Consider the following 16,738-nt stretch of genomic DNA (forward strand, 5'->3'; position numbering starts at 1 on the left):
GCTCATGATAAGAAACTTCATCCGTGGAGATCAGCATGTTTAGCCTATGAACGTCACCTTGGGTGGGGGGGGGGGGTACACACTGAGAAGTTGTGACTTGCCCACTTTTACAACCAGAATGTGGCAGAGTTGAGAACTGAACCCAGGTCTTTCTGATTTGGAAACCAACTCTCTATCCATTACACCTTAACTGCTTTTCCATGCAAAAATATACAAAGTAAATATTTTTAAAATGTGAGTGGAGGGTCCTATGTTGCCATGTTGCTGCCATAATTGGGTATTCAATACATGGTTGCTGAGTCAATCAACTAACATTTGTTAAGCATCTGTTATGTGTTGAGGAACTGAAACTATTAGCAGAGAATCTTGTCCTTATTAAGTTGATGTATTTATTCCTGGACTTTCAGTGGTGCTTGAGTTGCTGTTCCCAAGGTATCTACTTGGGAATTCCAATCGTAGGAACCATTTGTCATGAAACATACAAGGGTTTCCAAATGTTCCATTTTGTAAAAAGTGGACCAGAGCACTCAAACCCTAATCCTTGTCTCTTCTTCCTTGACTGGCGTGCATTTCATCCCCTTGTTTTTCTTCTTCAGAAAGAGTCCTGGCCAGTTGTCATATGATAGTACAGCCACAGCAATATCTCTCCGGATAGTCTGCTGCATACACCTTGTTCTCCAGGCCATAGATGTAATAGAGGTAAGACTTCCCTTGGTACCAATACTGGACTTCTGTGAGTGGGATCAGCTCAACAGTCTGGCGCTAAGGAAATACAACACAAAAAGAGCCTTAAGTAGGGTTGGCCCCTGCCTCCAGGCTTCCCACACACCAAACAACCTCTATAGTGCTGCCAAAGTGATTTTCTTTAAGACAGATTAAACATGGCATTCCTCAATTCCATCAGCTCCAGTGGCTCCCTATCCTTCTCATCTAAAATAAAACTGGCCTAATTAGCTTGGAAAATCCTTCACAATTTGGTTTCATCCTATCTTTCCAGCACCACCACGTGTCATTCCCCTTTTTGTGCTGCAATATCCAGTTAAAGAGGGCTGCTGCTCTCTCTGTGTTCCTCACCCACAATGCTCCATTTCCTCCTTCCTTGTCATTGCTCTGGTCATCCTCCTTACCTAGAGGGCACTCCTCGCCACCTCCATCTTATAGACTGCCTCACTTCCTTCAGGGTAGAGTTCATGGACCCCCGACAGACAGCGACCCCCTCAGTACACTGTTTTTGACTCTCATGTTTATTTTGTATGTATTTGTTCTATATATGTTTATAGAATGCAAGCTCATTGAGAGACAGGCTTATGGATTTTCACCTTTGTATTTCCAGTACCTCGGACAGTGCCCATCAAATAGTAGGTACTTACTGAATGCATATTGATTCACTGAGTAGGTATTGCCAGCCCACAGCAAAAGGATGAAAGCCCTGAAGGTGCTTCCCCACCCCAATATCCCTGGAACATATAGTGTTCAATCCTGAAGATACAAATACAAGTAAGGCAGTTTCTGCCCTCAAGAAGTTTCTATTCTGACGGCAGAAGACAACATGGAAAAAGCAGTTAAAAAGAATTGGTGTCAATATGAGGGCACGGTGCTGAATTCCAGAGACCTTCAGGAATAGGGTCAGGGAGGAGAATATTCCTCATAGATGAAGAAAGCAAGTCCTACTGGAGACTGTGACGTCCCCCAAGTCACACAGGCAGTAAGCTGAAAGCAGCTCTCATGACTCAGTCTCCACCACTCTTTCCACTGTCTTCAGGTGTTCTGGAGTTTTCAGCATGAAACTGAAGTTACAGAGATGGTATGTGTTCCATTGTGATAGATTTAAGCTCTAGGCTTCAGATGAGAAAGGAAGATATGGAAATAATAATTAAGAATCAGAGCAACAATAATTCATTGTATAGTTAGTGCTTTCAGGTTTACAAAGTCCTTTTCTCACAACATTTTGTCAGAAGGGTGCTGTAAATATGATGGAATCTTCATTTTACAGGCAAAGAAACTGAGGCCTGGAGAGTTTAAGTGACTTGAACTTGGTCATATAACTAATGAGTGCACATAAAGGCATATTTTCTGACTGAAGGTTAGATACTGAAGCTGAAACTTAAATATTTTGGCCACATGATGAGAATACAGGACTCATTGGAAAGGACCCTGTTACTGGGAATGATTAAAGACAAAGGGAAAAGGGGGTGACAGAGGGTGAGATGGATAAATGGTACCTTGGAAGTAATGAACATGAATCTGAAAAACTATGAGATAGTGGCAGATACAAGAGCCTGGCAAGCTATGGTCCATGGGGTCACAAAAAATCAGATACACCTGAATGACCGAACAACAAAATTCCTAACTCCAAATCTGAGTTCCTTTCATTACATCACTATGTTGTAAATAAATTAATTAATTTTTTTTAAAAAAACAGGAATTAGAGGGCAGTTAGGTGGCTTAATGGATTGAGAATCAGGCCTAGAGTGGGAAATTCTGGGTTCTAGACACTTCCTAGATGTATGACTCTGGGCAAGTCACTTACCCTCTATTGCCTAGCCTTTACTCTTCTTCCTTGGAAGCAATACATACTATTGATTCTAAGATAGAAGGTAAAGGCTTAAGTAAAACAGGAATTACATTTTTGATCCAAGTGGAACCTATAGAAGCAATGAGTTCTTGGCCATACATGAAACATCTAAAAGAGTCTGGGAAATTGATTTGCTTAGATTCTTACATAGATATCTGATTAAGGGAAAGGCAAATAACTCAAACTCTTTGTTTTTAAGGAATAAAGAATATGCAGAGTATAGGTCAGTGAGTTTATTTTAAATTATCAAGAAAAATTCTAGAATGTATAATTAAAGAAATGGTTGGTGAGCATCTAGAAAAGGAAACAATGAGTACAAGGATCTAGGATGGCCTCATCAAGAATAAGTCATGTGAGATTATCTTTACTTCCTTTTCTTGATAAAGTTACTAAAATAGTACATTGGGGGATGCTATGGAAATAATTTAGGTAGATTTTAGCAAAGCATTTGATAAAGTATCTCATACTATTATTAAAGAGAAGATGAAGAAGTGTGAACTAGACAATCATATAATTAAATGGATTTGGAATGTGTTGAATGCCTAGACTCAAAGAGTTGTCATTAACTTGTCATTAACTGTCAACTTGGTGAGTCATCTCCAGTAGAGAGTTTCTCTGGGATCCATGCTGAGCCCTATGCAGTTAATATGTTAATCAATGACTTGGATAAAGGCAAAAATGTCAGGCTCATCAAATTTAGAAATGACAGCAAGCTTAGAGGAATAGTTAAAACACTGGATGCCACAATCTGCAATATAAAAAAGATTTCTATCAGCTAGAATGTGGGGGTTCAATCTAATAAAAGAAAATTCATTAAAAATGTAGAGTTATAGTTGGATTTAAAAATCAGTTTTGTAGGTACCCGTGAGGGGAAGCTAGTGAGATAAAAGCTTATGTGGAAAATATCTCAGGGTTTTAGAGGATTTAATGGTCAAACATGAATCAGTAAGGTTAAATAGCAGCCACAAAGGCTCAAGTAATCTCAGGCCACATAAAGAGAGGCACTTTTAAGAAACAAGAAGGTGATGGTCCCCGTGTATGCCATTCTGGTCATAAAACATCTCTAGTATTGGGTTCACTTCTGGATAGCCCACCTTAAGAATGGCATTAAGCAGCTGCAGGATGTCCAGAGTAGAGCAACTAGGACCATGCAGGACCTTGAGTCAAGGCCATTTGAGAACTAGCTAAAGGATTAGACTTATTCTGTTTGAGCCCCAATGGTCAAGACCAGGAACAAAAGGTGAAAGATGGAAAGAGGTCCATTTAAGATTTAATGTCAGGAAAACTTTCTTAACAATTAAGGGTTGTCTGAAAGCAAAATGAGCTGCCTTGGGAAGTTGTAGGTCCCCCTTCACTGGAAGTATTCAGGTAGAAACCAGTCAACCATTTATTGAATAGCGGAGTAGGGATGGAGCTAACTGAAAATTTTCTTCCAGTTTGGGTTGGACTGGATGGCCACTGAAGGCCCTTCCAAGTATTAAAATCCAAGATTCTGTCACTTTGTCTCTGTCTCTAGCAAAATGTAGATCTCATAAGCTGTAAAACACTTAGCACAGTGTCTAGCACACAGGAAATGCTATACAAGTGTTAGCTATCATTCTAAACATTAGCTGTTACTCATGCGGTCCCTGAAAAGTTTGGAGCCTGAAAGATTATCAAGAGACCACCCTGATTATTCCTTTCCATTCACATCCTGCTAATTTGTCAAGGGATATCAATATCCTCCAAGGCTATCTGGATGAGAATGTCTATCCATATACTTCCACTTTCACTGCTGATTCAGACTGGCTCAATTTCTTGCTTCTATATTAAATATCAAAAGTCAATTCCAGAAAGCTCTATAATTACATATCATACCACTTCACTAAATCCTTAAAATTTTAAGAAAGGTATCCACTTGCTAAAATATCACAGTGTTATACTATTGAGTTTAATTATTCATAATCTATTGGAAGAAAGGACCCCCCCCCCAAAAAAAAGCAAAATGGAGTCAGAGCTAAAGACACAGACTAATGGAAAGCAAAATCAAGTCAGAGCTAGGGAGAGAGACTATTAAGGGCTAATAAACTTGGCTCTACACCATCATTTTGTTTGGTTTCCATGGGAATCCAGAACTAGTAATACTCAAATGTTCAAGAGCCAAGCAGATGTTTGGATTCTCTTAGCCTAGCCATAGTTTCCTAGCCAGGAAACAGGAATAACTATTTTTTCTCTCCACTGGTAGAAATGCCACTCAAATATTTATTAATAAGTGGGAAGGCATAAGGAATGATAATAGCAAGTTATATTTACATAGCACTTATGAGTATAGAGAGAATGTTCCTTATGACCACCCTGTGGGATACTACGGGGTATCCTCATTTGAAATGAGGAAAGCAAAGCTTAGAAAGGTTATGTGACTTGTCTAAGGTAATACAGCTAGTAAGAATCAGTCCAAGAATTCAAGAATGAGATCATCTAAGTGGAAAGAACCTCAGAAGCCATTATGGTCTACTCTGAGAGGGGATGGTAGGAGTAGAAATGGAGATGAGACCATGGATGCCAGCACTGCTCTGAGGGAAACATGAGATAGACCAGAATTGACTCCTGATTAGACATGAGAATCAAGGGAGAGAAAATGACCAAAGATGATGTTAAGGTGATGACTGGGAAGTTCACTGTACAAGTTTGCTTTTGTGCATATTATGTTTGAGATGATTTCAGGAGAGCCAAGTAGAAACGTCTAGTCAGCAGCTGGAAGTGAAGAACTGGAGAGGCAGAAGGGGAGAGAGAAAAGGGTTTCAGAATTGGAGTCAAGAGAATGGGATTCCGTCCCAGGTCCTGCTTTTTACTGGCTGCAAGATCCTGGGCAAATCCCAAACCTCTCGGAAACTCAAGTTGTATGTTTGTAAAATGGGGATAATGAGACACTTCCTGTCAACTGTTGGAATCTGATTGCAGATCAAAGCATGCCCATCTTTCACTTTATTCCTTTCTTGAGTTTTTTATTGTCTTCGGTCATGCCATATTCCTCAAATATGGAAATATGTATTACATGAAAGCACTGCTCTAATCTATATCAGACTATTTACCGCCTCAGGGAGGAAGGAGGAGAGAATCTGAATGGCAAAAAGGCAGAAAACAATTGTCAAAAATTGTTTCTACATGCAATTTTTAAAAATCATAAGACTAAACCAAGATGCACTCTTTATGTTTAATATGGAAATAATCACCCATTGGGCTTGGGATGAGGAATTAACCCATAAAAGGCAGAACCATAAAGATGTGAATTACTATCTAAAGTTCGGGACAAGGAAATATATTGTCCTTGCCGTATATACACATACACACACAAGCATATATATAAATATATATTTCTATATGCATTCACTTATGTACATTTATACACACATGTATAACTATAGATGTATGACTATATGTCAATATGTGAAAATGGTAAAAAGAAAAAGAATGTATGTATTGTGTGTATACAGTGTATATATATGTATAGATCTGTGTATTATATCTGTGTATATATCTATTTCTCTACACACACACACACATATACACACATACACAAATATGCATCTGACCAGAGATAATCTGATCCATGATAAAATAGCAGCAACCTGCAACCATGGAAGGAAAACTGATTTTGGCATCAGAAGAGATGGGTTCAGATCAGATCCTACCTCTGATACTTCCTTCTGATGGGACCTGACCAATCCTCGGCCTCAGTTTTCTCAGCTTTAAAATGGGGAGGTTAGACTAAATGGCCCCTGCAGTTGTGTCTAGCTTTAAGCCTATGATCTTATAATCCATATCTGAAGAAATCCCTCTCTGACTTATAAAACCAGTGGTCAGCAGAAACCCAGGTTTTCTGATTCCAATCCCCCTTGCCCTTTATGGTTGGCAACAGCAGAAAGAACCTAGAGGCCTGGAGATCAAGTGCTGCCACTGCTATGCACTCACTGGGTGACCTGGCATGACTTTCTTGCCATGGCCTCAACTTCCTCTTCTATAAAATGAGTGGTTTGGAGCAGATTACCTCAAAGGTTTCTCTCAGGCATGGTACAGACTCTGTTCTAAGGAAGGAGTCTTTTTCTCATGGAGAACAATTTATTTTGCCTTCTATAGTGGTTAAAAAGGGTTCTGAAAATTTGGGCTCAAGGGTGCCCAGAGCTCCCACTCATGCCTCTAAGCCTGCAGGGCACTGTTGAGGTGGAAGCTGAAAGACAAGAGAAGAAAGGTCTTTTTCAAAGCCATTGAGAGGGCCGGAGTTATAGAGACAAGGATTTTGTAAGCCCTGCTTTTTAAAACACAAAAGTTGTTCTCTATTGGACATAAAGGGAGATCACAGTGACACATCCCCTCCTCTGAGCTTGGCTCAAAGCTCCAGGAAGGGTGGCAGATTGCCTGTTACCTCAGAAGCCATCCAAGTGGCTGTCCAACGATTCAATGGACGCCTGTTTTGTCTCCCTTTGTCATCCCTGAAAGCCGAATAATGCAATTTCTCTGTACAAAGACAGCCCTCCTCCCCACAGATGTACCTGAAAAGTGTCCCCTTCCCCATGCTGATGACTGACCATTCTTTTCCTTTTTTAACCCTTTTCACACGTTGGCATGACTTCTGATCTGTGTATTAAAAAATCAAAAGCCAGTCTTGCAAATTATTTTTTCCAAATAATGTCTTATGTTTATAGAAGCCTATATATAGGCTTGTCTTCCCTTTTACCCATATGATGCAGTGAAATAGTGTAGTAGACTGAGCACTGGTCATGGAGTCAGGAAGACTTGAATTCAGATTTTACCTCAGCTGCTTAACCAGCAACGTGACACTTAACCTCAGTTTCCTCACTTATAAAATGGGAATAATAATAATAATAGCACAAATCTCTCAGGATTGTTGGAAGCATCAAATGAGATAGCACAGTGCCTAGAATCTAGTCAGCACTTAATAAATGCTTTCCTCCCTCCTCCCACTAACCTCTGCCTTTGGACATGAGGATTTTCAAATGGTTGATAATATATAAGAAGGGTATAGTGATATAGTAGGAAAAACTCTACCTAGGGATCAGTACTGTCCTGGGCTCTATTACAAACTAGCTATAGGACCTACTCTCTGTGACTATGTTTGCTCATCCATCAAATGAGAGAGTTGGACTCTAATTCTATGATTCTAACACACACACACACACACACACACACACACACACACACACACACACACACACACTCACTCTTGTACCTAGCATCCAAGCTTCCATTAAAGCTGAATTTGCCCAATCTTCTTGAGGGAAAAGAAGCTCCAGGACCCCCCTCTAACCCCTGTCTCCCAAAGAATCTCCAACTCCTTATAAACATCAGTTCCAATGGGAATTCTGGAAGGAAAAGAGTCATGGAATTCCACAGTTCCACAACTCCATTTGGTGACCAGCAAATCCAATCTGTACTTGAAAAAGAACCTGCTCTCGGCACAAGACACCCATTGAGTAATGGGCATCCCAAAGTAGCCCATTGCATTGTATGAATAATTTTCATTCGTCATGAGTTTTTCCAGATGTCGAGCCTCAATTTGTGGTTACTGACATGGGATCCCAGGTTTCCTTTGGACACCCCAAATCCCAGAAGTGTTCCAGGTCAAAGGAAAGCAGGAAATTCCTTTCCTTCCTTGCATTCTTGTAGTGCTAAGGAAAAGGTGACTTGAGCATCAGAGACCCATGATAAGGAAAGAGTCCTGAGAGAGATAGCCCCCTTGGATTCTCCCCTAGATTTTGAGATGGACACAGATCTACATCTCCCAGTTATACTCTGATAGTATCAGACTGTATCTAGGACATCTACTCATCCCCTAAACTATTCCAGGTCACCCCTTTGTGTCTTCGGGACACAAAACATCACCTGGTCAGGTGACAAACATCCCCCACTTCTGCCTAATCTCATCCCACCTCCCCATCCCTGGTCATGTGGCCTCTGTTGTCTAAAAAAGTATAAGAAGCCCAGAACCCGTCTGCTCTAAGAGGCAGCGTCCACTCTTGCACCGATCTCCCAACCTTTCAACATTGCTCCCAAATACATAAATTTCTCTTTTTGTTTTCAAGCTCATTATTGGAGTCTCTGCAACCTGTCCAGAGATTTTAGCTTAAAGCTCTCCTGCAACTCATCCATAGCTCTTCCTTTCTAGTTCTAGGGTCCACATACCCAAATCTAATCTTTCAGCTTCAGAGATCATCGACTTAACCCCTTCTGCTTCAAAGATGAAGAAAGAGAGATCAGAAAGACCAACTCACTTCATAAAGGTCACACAGCTAAGTGTGATCTGGCCTGAAATTAGAACTCAGGGCTTCTAACCACTCATTCCAGTGTATTCTCTACTTTTGTCATTGTTATGATTAAAATGATCTTGAGAGACTGATTTCTGGGTAAGAATATAAGCGTATTGATTATATCAAGTTTAATGGATAGGCCAGCATCTTAACCAATAAAGTAATATAGGTCTCTATGGCTCTCTTGGAACCAGGGGATCCCCAGAGCCGGGTCAAACTACTAAATAAATAGATTTTTAGGAGCTCATAATTAGCCCCTCCTTTGACCATCCCAAAACATCATTAACTGGTGATAGCTAATTAAGAGGTCTTCCATCTACCTATCCACCCCTCCCTATATCTAACTTATGGGAAAGCACAAAGGAAAAGAGCCCTTGTTCCCTTATTAAACAAATTCTGTTAAAAACAAAGATATTCCTTTGGATTCCCAAGGACAAAGAAAATGCATGAAGTAGCAGATTAGATGGTATCTCTGACCCAGATCTCAGAGGAATGCACAGGAATTCTCTCTAATACACAGGAATTAATACAGTAGATGAAAAATAAATTCTTATACCATGATCCTTCTCTGGGTAGAACAGAAACCTCTTAGTCACTGATAATGATTACATAGCGAGACAGGATTCCATCATGCCTCCCATTAGAATCCCCAAGCCTCTGATTTCTTTTTTTCTTAGGGTCAAAGGATTTTAGGGACATTTTATTCTTGTGAATGTCTTGAAAGGCTTTTCCTCTCCTACTGCTCTGAGGCTTTCCTTAATACCAGTAAGATCACAGGGACCTTAGGGATAGATCATCAAGCCTAACCTTCTCTTTTACAGAGGAGGAAACTGAGAGTTAAAAGCAATTAAGTGATTTACATACTGATAGTTATACAAGTAGAGAGCTGCACTGGCACAAATTTGAGCGCTGTGGCATTACCCTTTCTTTTCTTTCCACTCTATTAGATATAACTGTAATCAAGGACCAAGCAAATGTAAATTCTTCCCTGAAATTTCAAGTCCTTGGGAAGCCCAACACACAGCTGTTAAAAGCTGAGACCAAACTAAATCTTCCTTACAAAACCAAATAAACAATTGAACTTCTCAACGAGCTCCCCTGGCCCTTTGTGGTGTCAGAGAAAAGAGGGAAGACCAGAGTTCTAGTCCTGCCTCTGCCACTCACTAGTTGTGTGACCTGGGATGTGTATCATTCCTTCTCTCAATCTCATTTTCCTGATTTATAAAAATGAATGTTTTGGACCAAATGGCCTTATAGATTTCCCCTAGCTGTTGAATTCCTGTGATCTATACAATCATCATTAACATGTGAACAAAAAATTGAGTTCCCTTCCATCCATTTGTTGCTTTCGTGTATCTGCTACATGTTGGTGCCCAGAGTCTGAGCATGCAGCCCACCAGGAACTAATTAGGTAACTGCTCAGTTTCCCCCACTCTCCTCCCCACCCCAGGGATGGTAGACTGGTGGAAGGATTTCACCTAGCATGAGCTTTTTCTGAAGGTTTCTGGGGATCTGCTGCCATCTCGTGCATTGCAGAAGAAATGCAGCTAATTCAACCAGACTTCAATCAGATAACGTAGCTGAGGGATACCAGTCGTCCCTCTAGGAGTCATAAGGAAGAGAGAAAATGGATAGCATGCTGGAGTGAAAAGATCCTTGAATTCTGAATCATTCAGGTTCAGAGATGGGGAGGACAGCCAACTCCACAGCAGCCATCCAGTCCAAGCATGGCCCCATGCCAGTCTAGCTAATTGGCACTCGCTCTAGACTGCTTGTTAAGTGATCAATATGGCCATCTATGGCTCAGAAATCTGCAAACAAATCCAAGCCTTGTTTATTATTTTGTTGATTGTCTCCTAATGCAGATTAAACTTCAGTCCGTATCATATATACACCTTGCCTCCCCCCCCCAGCCGATTGTTAAATATTTACCAGAACATTCCTAAATCTAACCCATAAGTGAAAGGTGCTCCCCTTTACAACCATAAGAGAGAAACAGTCGTGCAGGATTTGCCAGAATGTCTCCAACGATGAGGAGACTCTCTATCACTCAAGGCAATGCATTCTATTTGGGGATTTCTGTAATTATTAGGTTCCCCACCACCTTACAATGAACCACCCCAAGCCACAGCTACCTTTTCACTCTGGAAATTCACTTTATAACTACCAGCTTCTCACACTGGAAGTTCCCTCGGATCCTGGTCCTCACACACGGGCATCCTTGAGACCCCTTCCTTTGATTTCCTCTTTTAAGGAAAGTGCCCAGGCTAGCCATGTAGGTCAGCTCATTCTTTCTTTGCCATGCTCCATTCCTAGGTCCCCTAGATTTCTTTTCCATTCTTCCCACTGGCTCCCTTCCCTACTTCTCGGATTCTTTTTATATGTCGTTCTCCCCATTAGGACGTGAGCTTCTGTCTTTCCTTCTGCTCTTATTGGTATTCACAATGCTAAGCACTGTGCCTGGAACACAGCAAGAATTAAATAAGTGCTTATTAACAAGCCTCATGACTTGAGCGGACTAAATCACCTCTTTATAAATTCCCCTAGTTCTATCCTTTGGAGCCAAGCAGAAAAAAAAATCCAATCTCTCTTCCATGACACAACTTGAAGTTAACTGTATGGCCCTTCCTAAGATTGCCCTTTTCCTAGAGATGCATTCCAGTCCCTCCACCCAATCATTATCTGTCTAAAGATTGTTGCAAAAAAACCTTCTGTGTAAAGAGCTCAAGAAATGGGGATAAGAAGAAATGCAGTTAGGAGGAAAACCACAGTGGGCTTTCTTGCCTGCTCCTCACACCCAATGCACCATCTCCTGTTTCCCAAAGGCAAAAATCCCTCTACCAATTCAGATTCCCAGCCATTCTATCTATGATCTACTGCCTTAGAATGTTTCTTAAGGCCCCAAGAATTTAAGTGGCTTTCCCAAGATTACACAGCCAGTATATGCCAGAGGTAGGACTTACACACCATCTACTTGATTCTAGATGGTTTTTTTTATTACTATGTCATTCTAGCTCCTGCCCAATGTAGTTCAATGTACTTCAGTTAATTAACTACACTGGTTGAAATTGGGAAATGGAACAATGGAAAGAGTCTAATATCAAAAGACAAGAGACCTGGGGTTTTGTCTTGACTTTGCTACTGTGTGATCCTAGGCAAGTCACTTAACCTCTATGAGTCTCAGATGGGATTATTTTTTTAATTAATTTTATTAATTATATTATTTTCTATTAATGGGACATATGCCTCTCCTGAATCATCAGAGACAGAAAGAACCTTAAAGATCATCCAACCCAAATCTTCTAACTCTCAGTTCAATGTTCCTTCCATTTTATCAGAGATGTGAAGCAGACAATCTATGGGCCACAACATTCTCAAGTGTGGCCTTAACCAGATTACAGTGCTTTGGAAAAATATAACCAAAATAAATAAAAATACAATAAGCATGTATAATGTTAATATAAGGTTTTCCAAGTTAATTTGCACCTGCAGGCATCCTTATGTTCCATTTAGTGGCCTTCATTACATACCATCATGCTTCTTAAGTAAGATTCTCCCACAGAGTATCAAAATGTGGCAGCCCCTCAGCTCAGAATCAGTGTCTCCCTATAATCTACCACCCAATGCCTTTCCACTGACCTGCTGAAGAACACGAGACCTTCCAGCCAAAGCAGTACTGTGCTCAGCGATGCCTCTCTGGGAAGCTAAAGAGATCTCCTGCTTGGGGAAGTCAACAATAGGATATACCTAAAAAAGAAAAATAAGCAATAAATAAAAGAAAACAAATTCATAAGATTCATGTCCTTAGATTCTTTGATTTGGGGCAGGAAGGTTAAAATTCTTCAAGTACTCAAAAGGTAATTATTTCAAATAGCACTTAGACTTGCTTTGTTTTGCCCCAAAGGGAAAAACCAGGAGCAATGAAGGTAAAGTTAGTCTTTATTTGAGAAAGGAAAAAAAGACTTCCTAACAATTAGAACAATCCCAATGTTAAATGGGCTGCCTCCAAAGATAGTGGGATCTAGTTCAGCAGAAGTCTTCAAAAGAAGGCTAAATGACTATTTTAGATATGTTATTAGAAGTAGTCCTTTCAGAAAAGAAGGGGAGTAGATAACTACTGAGGTACTTTTTAATGCTAAAATTCTTTGATTCTGTGATTCACAGTCCTTAATGCTATAGAATCTGCCCAATCTAATCTGTTCTTTTTGTGTTAAAGAATGGTCTTCTCAACTATTCTCCAAGTTACCAACATTGGACCATATAGCAAACAGTTCCCAAGAATTTATGAAGGAAGAGAATAAGGAGGAAAAAGAGAAAGAGGAGGAGAAGAACAAGAACAAGAAAGGGAACAAGAACAAAAAGATTGACAATTATAAGAAAAACAAAAATGAGAAAGAAGAGAACCACAATAACCATAATGAACATTAAGGTTTGTAAAATGGTGGAAGAAGTGGCTCTTGCACCCAGATTGGTAAAAACGCCCATGTGTTGGGACTATATTTCAGAATAGTTCTATTCTTCTGGGCTGAAGGGTGTGATGGACATTTGAGTTGGAAGACCCAGACTCAAGTCCTAGACCTCTCACCTAATAGCATTAAACTTCTGGCCCTCAAAGTACCAGGTACCAGTCTCAGTTTACAAAATTGAGATAATATCTAGGTTCTCATTAGATTGTTTTGAGGTTCATTCTTTGTAAATCATAAAGGGAACTGTTAATACTATTTCCCTCTGACCTTTTCCTCTTCATATAAAATCCCTTTAGCTGAGCTGGTATGGGCCTATATAAGCAACACTGGCCTTAGAAGAATGGGTGGTCGTCTAAGTGATCAAAGTAAAGAGCACTAGAAGTCCCCTACATTTCCCCCAAAACAAAAACAAAATAAAAGCTCTCCCTTCAATGCTTGACATTGCTTTGGGTTAAGGATTGTTCTCCCCATAGAATCCTCTTTGAGACGTGGTTTCTACATCTGTGATTGGGGGGATAATTCAAATTTCTAAAGAGATTTAGGGTTATAAGGAAGTTTTGGCCTCGTTGGTTCACAATACTCCTGTGAGGTAGGCACAGAAAACATCATTATTCTTGCTTTACAGATGAGAAACCTAGAGTTAAGGGATACTGATACTAGAGTCAAGGTCAGCTATCTCTATAACCCACATCTGACAAGCCCAGGGTTCCTGCCTCTACCCCATGCTGTCTTTAGGAAAATCTCAGCATTATCCACATTCTATGACTGCTGTATCAAGAGATAAAATGCATAGAAAAATAGCTGGCATTTGTATAGGGCTTCAAAATGAGCAAAGAACTGGGAACACATTTTCTCAAATGAAAATTTATGTTATAAGATCCTTAGTGAAATCATAAGTATTATATCTATAAATATATGTATTATATATACATATATGTGCTCTGCCAACTTTAAACTGTTATGTAAATGTTAGCTATTATTATCTTGCGTAATTCTCATGACAATTCAGTGAAGAAGGCGCTAATTATTATCCCCATTTTTCAGATGACAAACTGAATCTGAAATAGGTTAATTGACTTGTCCTGCTTCACACAGATAGCAAGTATATGAGGTCGAATTCCAACCCAGGGATACCTGATTGTAAGTACAGTCTATTCATGGCACTGTGTTGCCTTTATGTCAAAACTCTTTGTTTGATACAAATGCTGCTTCTTGATCTCCTCTTTAGAAGTATAAATTTGGGGGCAATTAGGTAACTCAGTGGATAGAGAGCCAGACTTAGAGATGAGAAGTCCTGGGTTCAAATCTGACCTCAAACACTTCCTAGCTTTGTGTTCCTGATCAACACACTTGACAAATTGCCTTGTCCTTACTAATACCTACTATAGATTATAAAACAGAAGGCAAGGATGTAAAAGAGAAAAAGAGAGAAATATAAAAGTGCCTAAGAAGAGAAGCACACTAAATCACTAATTCCTCAGAATGACTGGGCTGTGCAATGAAATTCTTCCTTGACTGGAGGGACCCAGGCAGCTGGAAAGTACTGGGTAATGAAGACAGACAGTAGGCAATAAAAATAGGGGAAACTTCGGAAAGGAGAAAGACAGAGCAATCTTTCAATCTTCACTATTTGTCCAAGAGTTGGCTCTGTGTGTTAGTTTTCTCTCCCTTTGAAAGATTCTGAAAAGCCAGAAGGAATTCCTACTTCTTCACTCAACCAAAACAATTTCTCCCATGATTCTTCTCCATTTCCTTGTACAAGGTCACATTTTCATTCAGTTATTTAATCAAAGAAATATTTTTAAGCACTTGCTATATGTCAGGTTCTTGCTCAGCTCTGGGAATAGAAAGAAAGGTTGAAAATATCATCCCTGCCCTCCAGGAGCTCACATTCTAATGGAGGAAGCCATATGCCAACAGTGAGGTACATGCAAGATATGCACGGTGTAAACAGGAAGTGATTTCAGATGGAAGACACTAGCAATGGAAAGGACCAAGAAAGAGTTGTTGCAAAAGGCGAGATCTAGGCGAATCCTTAGGAAAGCCATGGAATCCAGGAGGTACAGAAGATGAAAAAGAACTTCCCAGACATGGGGGACAATCAGGGAAAAGCACAGAATTGGAGCATGGAATGGCATGTGTATGAGCAGCAAGAAGTCCAATTTCAAAGGAGAAAAATCGGGTGCAATAGAAATGTAGGTTGAAAAGATACTTTGCTTTCCTTCCTTATGTCTCTCACCATAACATTTTCATCCTTAAATATATTTTCTCCTCTGACTTTAGCCAACAACTCCTCTGGAAAGTTCATATGGTGCTCAGTGACAAACTCAAATAGGCTGTTTTTCCTGGAAGAGGAGAACAAAAGCCTGGTGGTTATTACCGGATATATGATCTAGACCTAAGATATCATAAACATTTTAGAAGAATATAGAATGTATTAACCATCAGATTTAAATATAAAAATAAATAATTTTATTACATTGAAGTTTTTGTACAAATAAAACTAATTTTCAGCTATTTTCTGAAAACTACTCTGTTGATTCCTCCACTATGCTTTCATTGACTCCACCTATCCTAAAACCATTTCTCTTTCTTAAATACTTTGGCCAAAAAAGAACTCAAAACTCTCAAAAATATGTCTATTCTAATAGAAATTTATCCAATGGCACTGATGTTAAGATTTAGAAGTTTAAGATTAATTAATTAATTAATTAACCTTCAGGTTTAGAAAATCATAGAAGAGAGAACAGAATTAAAAAGTCAAAATATTCAAACATATATAACCATGCTGCCCAATCCTTGCTTCTCTCCCCCAGACTTTAAAGATAAAAGGATAAATCATAGGATTATAGATTTAGAATTAGAAGGACCAGAAAGGTCAACTTAGTCGAATTTATAAATGAGGAAATTGGGACCAAGAAAAGTTAAGTGATTTACTCAAGGTTACATGGGTAGCAAAAATCTGGATTTGAACTCAGGTCCCATAACTCTAAATCCAAACACTTTTCCATTGTTCCACATTGCCACAAATAGGAGAATTCTGCAGTAGTGGGGGGAGAGATGTTGAGGAGATAAGAAGAAAATATTTGAATATGCCTAAAAGCAGGGCAAATCAGCTTCTCTGGACTTCAATTTCTTCCCCTATAAAATGGAAGAAACAGCATGCCTGGCCCAGAAGAAGAGGGTGGATAAGAAGATTTCTTGTAGATCCTTCCAACTGTAACATAAGGATAGGGAAAATCTGATATTTGTGATGTGGATTGCCTAATCTGGTAAGCAACATTGGCAAAATTAACTAGCTTATTGGTAGTATTTAATTTCATTTTGTGCTGGCAAGGTGGACACTCAAGAACTGACAAAATATAGCCAAAAGCTTCCTCCTTTTATACTCA

The 16,738-nt window shown here is 39.6% G+C and overlaps 1 protein-coding gene across 5 annotated transcripts in view; it reads right to left on the reverse strand.

Moving 5' to 3' along the window:
• Positions 1–366: 366 nt before the first annotated feature.
• The window catches only part of SSUH2 (ssu-2 homolog), a 157,719-nt gene continuing 141,347 nt past the window's right edge, over positions 367–16,738 (reverse strand). For all 5 annotated transcript variants that reach the window (XM_007500146.2, XM_007500145.2, XM_056804574.1 and 2 more), the window contains 3 exons: positions 15,586–15,691; positions 12,520–12,627; positions 367–762 (listed from right to left, as the gene is read on the reverse strand). In XM_007500146.2, the coding sequence (XP_007500208.1) occupies positions 616–762; positions 12,520–12,627; positions 15,586–15,691 (361 nt within the window). In that variant the 3' untranslated portion in view covers positions 367–615. The remainder of the gene's footprint in view (positions 763–12,519; positions 12,628–15,585; positions 15,692–16,738) is intronic.

Source organism: Monodelphis domestica, chromosome 7, assembly GCF_027887165.1.
Source record: "Monodelphis domestica isolate mMonDom1 chromosome 7, mMonDom1.pri, whole genome shotgun sequence".
In the NCBI taxonomy this organism is placed as follows: domain Eukaryota; kingdom Metazoa; phylum Chordata; class Mammalia; order Didelphimorphia; family Didelphidae; genus Monodelphis; species Monodelphis domestica.